Source organism: Centruroides sculpturatus, unplaced genomic scaffold (assembly GCF_000671375.1).
Source record: "Centruroides sculpturatus isolate CEXI.00-Female unplaced genomic scaffold, Cexi_2.0 scaffold525, whole genome shotgun sequence".
In the NCBI taxonomy this organism is placed as follows: Eukaryota; Metazoa; Arthropoda; class Arachnida; order Scorpiones; family Buthidae; genus Centruroides; species Centruroides sculpturatus.
This window is the reverse complement of record NW_019384791.1, coordinates 59,769-64,143: the sequence shown is the minus strand read 5'-3', so window position 1 is coordinate 64,143 and position 4,375 is coordinate 59,769. Positions and strand designations below refer to the sequence as shown.

The 4,375-nt window shown below is 31.8% G+C and overlaps 1 protein-coding gene across 4 annotated transcripts in view; it reads left to right on the top strand.

Annotated features, from left to right (window-relative positions):
* The window catches only part of LOC111629317, a 37,449-nt gene extending 36,129 nt beyond the window's left edge, over positions 1-1,320 (top strand). For 2 of the 4 annotated variants that reach the window (XM_023373199.1, XM_023373198.1), the window contains exons 2-5: positions 441-570; positions 643-786; positions 859-988; positions 1,057-1,320. In XM_023373199.1, the coding sequence (XP_023228967.1) occupies positions 690-786; positions 859-988; positions 1,057-1,297 (468 nt within the window). In that variant the 5' untranslated portion in view covers positions 441-570; positions 643-689 and the 3' untranslated portion in view covers positions 1,298-1,320. Of the gene's footprint in view, positions 1-440; positions 571-622; positions 989-1,056 lie in introns of all 4 variants that reach the window. The other 2 variants (XM_023373200.1, XR_002757313.1) reach the window with 2 other exon arrangements.
* Positions 1,321-4,375: the final 3,055 nt, after the last annotated feature.

The following is a 4,375-nucleotide window of genomic DNA, read 5'->3' as shown; positions in this document are numbered from 1 at the left end:
ATGCCTTACGCCGCCCTTGGTCATAGAAATGATGTAATTTGAATATAAATTATTTATAAATACGTATGTCAAGTTATATTTTTATTACTACGTAAAATATATTTAAGAGTTTACGACCACTGTGCTGGATAAGACGTCGTTGAAACAAAAAAAGTTATGCATTCCATCACGTACATAAACAGTGTCGTAATTCGCCAAGTGCAAATCAGCAAATTCGTAAATTTTTGTTTATTTTGAACAATCCGGATAATCGAAAATCCGGATAATGGAGGTCCGGATAATGGAGGTTCTACTGTATTTTTATTATATTGTTTATATTGGCAGGTAAGTGCATAGCTGACAAGTGTTTCTTAACATAATTTATTGATATTTATTAGCATATATTGATGACATGTATTGAATTTCTTGTGAATGGAATTTATATTTTGCTTTATTTTAAGTGGCTGAAATATACGCGCTAAACTGTAGGTTTGAACGTTTCATGGAGTGTGGACATATTAGAGGCAGATTTACTCAGGAGTATGGTAAAGCATTTCCAAGTAACGAAAAAGAACTGAAGAGACAATGCGAGTAAGTACAAAAATTAGAATACGACATTAGTAATGCAATTATATTACTTCAGATTTCAACTATTTTGTGCAGATTATTCGAGGAAATGAGAAACTGTGTATAATTTTAGTCAAAACTGTATGACTAATATGGATAGAATAGTGGGGGATTCTATGGTTTCCGCAGCTGCACAGAAAATGAAGAATTGTTGCAACCCAGAAAAGCAATTATTCAAAGGTATGACATTTAAATAGATTTTTAAGATAAAAATTAGCGACGCAAATAAACACTTTTATATTTCTAATATAGAGTATTTAAAAGAAACCGTGTGTATAAACGATAATTATGAAACTGCTAAATTATGCTTCAAGGACAACCTGGATTCTGTAGTTTCTATGTACAAAAATACATCGAAAAATAAATTGCTCATTTATTGTTGGTAAGTTTTTTCTATCATCTAATTAATTTGTTAATTATTATACAAAACACGTTTATTCTATTTTAAAGTGGAATAAATCGATTGAGAAAATGCATCAACGATCACTATGAAGATAAATGCAACAAGAAGGCAGCTTCACTAATGGAAGATCAGCTGGAAATGATATTTTCTGAATGGACTTTCGCAATATGTGATCCTTATTTAGAAGTTATAAAAGATTGCCCACCAAAACCCATGTTAACTGATCGGGATAAATACAAACATTATTACTACATTCGTTACCTGTGGCCTTTCTCTGAGCTTAATTAATAAAATATACTCTTTTATTGACATTATATGTATATTTATTTATTATTTAAACATACGATTTCAAATAACATTATAAATAATACATTATTTCCTGCAGCTCCAGCTTACTGTTCCTCCTGATAAAATATACACATAATCCAATGTAGATTTGCAATTAGTCATGTGAGAGTAGCCAAGGGTATAAGGTAATTACTTATATCACTTACTGGCGCACGATCGTGTGATCGGCTCTCTAAACTTTTTATAGGAAGGCACTGTATCAAAATTGATCTGAACGGCGAAGTTCAGATACTCGTCAGGATTCCGTGACACCAGTTAATCAACTTTTTATACGCGGATTAACACGCGTATGCGATCTGATTCGGACACCCAATTAAGAGACATTCTTATAAAATAAAACATGAGTATAGTTTAATAAATCTCAAAGAAACGAATACAAATAACCAAATACAACGATTATACGACAAGCTATAGGCTCCGGCTTATATTTAAGCTAAGGCGCGTTCGAGAGAGAGAGCTCACAAAATTGATTCTAGACATACGACCTGTTTAATTGTCGTCTTCGTTTCTGTAGATATAGGACACCTCGCAGATAAAGTTCATATTACTTCGTATGGGAGATCAATTCGTGCACCAATATAAAAATATCACTTCTTCTAAGTGTAGACTCGGGACTTAGTCTATCGTGCTCCGTTATGGGCGTTGGCCATCAGGAGGAAACGTATGTGGAGTCTGGACACTTTCAAATCGGTCGGAGGACTCCCCGAATTCTGACTAATTTCTCCTTTTATTTCAAAATTTCGCCCAATCATCGTCCAGTAACTCTTTCGTGAGAACGGATGAGAGGGGGATGAATGAGGGGTAACCATTTCCCATCGGAGCGAGATTTTTAACCAGATATGGGAAAAACAGCGGATGTTCTCCTCGATGAAAGGAAATAACATTTGTTATGTGGGGTTTTTCCCACGTCTAAAACAATATTTTTCTCACCAAAACGAAGTATTATTTGGTGACATTATTTAAGCATATTTAATAAAAATTATTAAATGAGGCCTAGGGCCTTCCGGATCTCACAGTCAGATCCAGTCTGCATCTACGTATCCTTGAAGTGTTGTTTCTCTAGGCATGAAACATAGCTTATAATCAATCACATGTTTCGCACTTGTCCAATGCTCCTTTGTGTGTTTGTCGTTAAACTGACTAAGGCGTGTGACGGCAAATGCGATATCGTAGGCGTTAGTCTACTATGTGAGAAGTCGAATGACATTTGGTGACATCACGGTCGACTCAACTCACTATCATTAGTTGAAGTGGAACATCGACTAGTTTGCAAATCCGCTCGGTGATAGGGACAGTAACGTTTTTATAAAGTTGCCAATTCCAAGCTAAACAACTTCCGCATTTATTTAGCCAATAGAAAGGCACGATACAAAACGAAAGGAGTTATTTAGTAATATGACGGAGAAGCTGGTAACAGAGAGACAGCTCGAACTAACGATTAATTAACTTTTTGGACGAACATAAGAATATGATATCTCATTTATAGGAAAAGATAGGAAAAATTATGGGAGGATTACAATGTTTTACTGAACGCCAGTGGCATTGGTTCTCTAAAATCTCAGATAAATAGAGAAAAGAAAGATAGGCTATATTTGTTTGTTTTAAATAATAACTAAATAATATAATTGGCAGTTTTAATAACGAATTAGTACGATTTATTTATGTTAGGCATATAGGCTATTAAATTTAGTTACAGTATATTCTTGTGTGTGTGTGTGTCGTAGATCAATAAAAATATAGCTCATTAGAACATTATATTGCTAGATAAAATTAGACTAATGAGTCTCTAACGTTTGTACATTAATATACAGCATAGAATTTTAAATAATGAAATATTTAAAATTCGGAAAAACTATGTGAATCGTAATGTGCAAATAAATCTTTGGTAACCAAATTTAAAAATTAATTTCAAAAGTTATATTAAAAATATGTGTTCGTATCAAATGAAAATATAACATGTCTATCAATAGTCAATACAACCAAATGATTTAATTTATGAAATTTTTTCATAGATATGGAATGATCCCAAAGTTAATGTGAAACAAAAAGCATTGTTGAAAAAGAAATTGTCTGGAAAAACTGGTGGTTAGGTTAGCGTGGTATGTTAGGTTAGGTGGCCTTGCGAGTTGTTAGCATTATTCAATGAGAAGGTGAGAAGAGTTTAATATAACGGATAATCAGGTGACACTCGAAAAGTCAGTTTTTTTAGATATGAAATATATCTGTGAGTTTCACTATAGTTTTATTCAATTTGCTTCTATGAATGAATTATATGCTTTTAGACTTTTTGCTTATCATTCCTGTTAGAAGCCTGTAGCTGAAGAGCAAGCAGCCAGCCGTCAGTAAGCCTTTGCATAACTGCGATAAGCAAGACAATAAATGTGATGCTTATTCATTGCTGAATAAAATTTCCAAATACTGTTACATAATTAACATCATTGAAACAAAAGTTTATAAATTTAGGTGATAGATGCTATTGATAAAACACATATATTTCTATAATTGCACCATCACTTAATGATCCTGTGCACAAACAACTTTCAGTGAAGTATAAAACATTTATACTGCACTAAAAGTTATACTTGTTTAAACTTTATAAAGTACTGTACATATTTAGTTAGAAATATTTATTGAAAAAAGTATTTCTATTTAAAATTTTCATACATGATGTTAATACTATTGAATGTGTTGTATAATTCACTTTCAGTTTTAAAAAATTTATCATTTTTAATAAAAATATAGTGTGTAAGAAATAATACGAAGCAAAAATTAGAGTAAAAGCAGTAAATTCAAACAAAATTACAAAAGAACTGAATACATTTAAAACAAGAATTAAAGAAATTTAAGTGAATTCTCTTAAAAAGCAATTCCTTACAGGAAAATGTACAAAAATATCTTATTCGAAAAATTAAACGGTATGTATTTTTAAATATAATCGACTAACAAAATAAACTCGCATTAGCAACTTTTGTGGATAAACATTAATAAATGCGATAAAAGTAGTGAAAAACTGTAAAT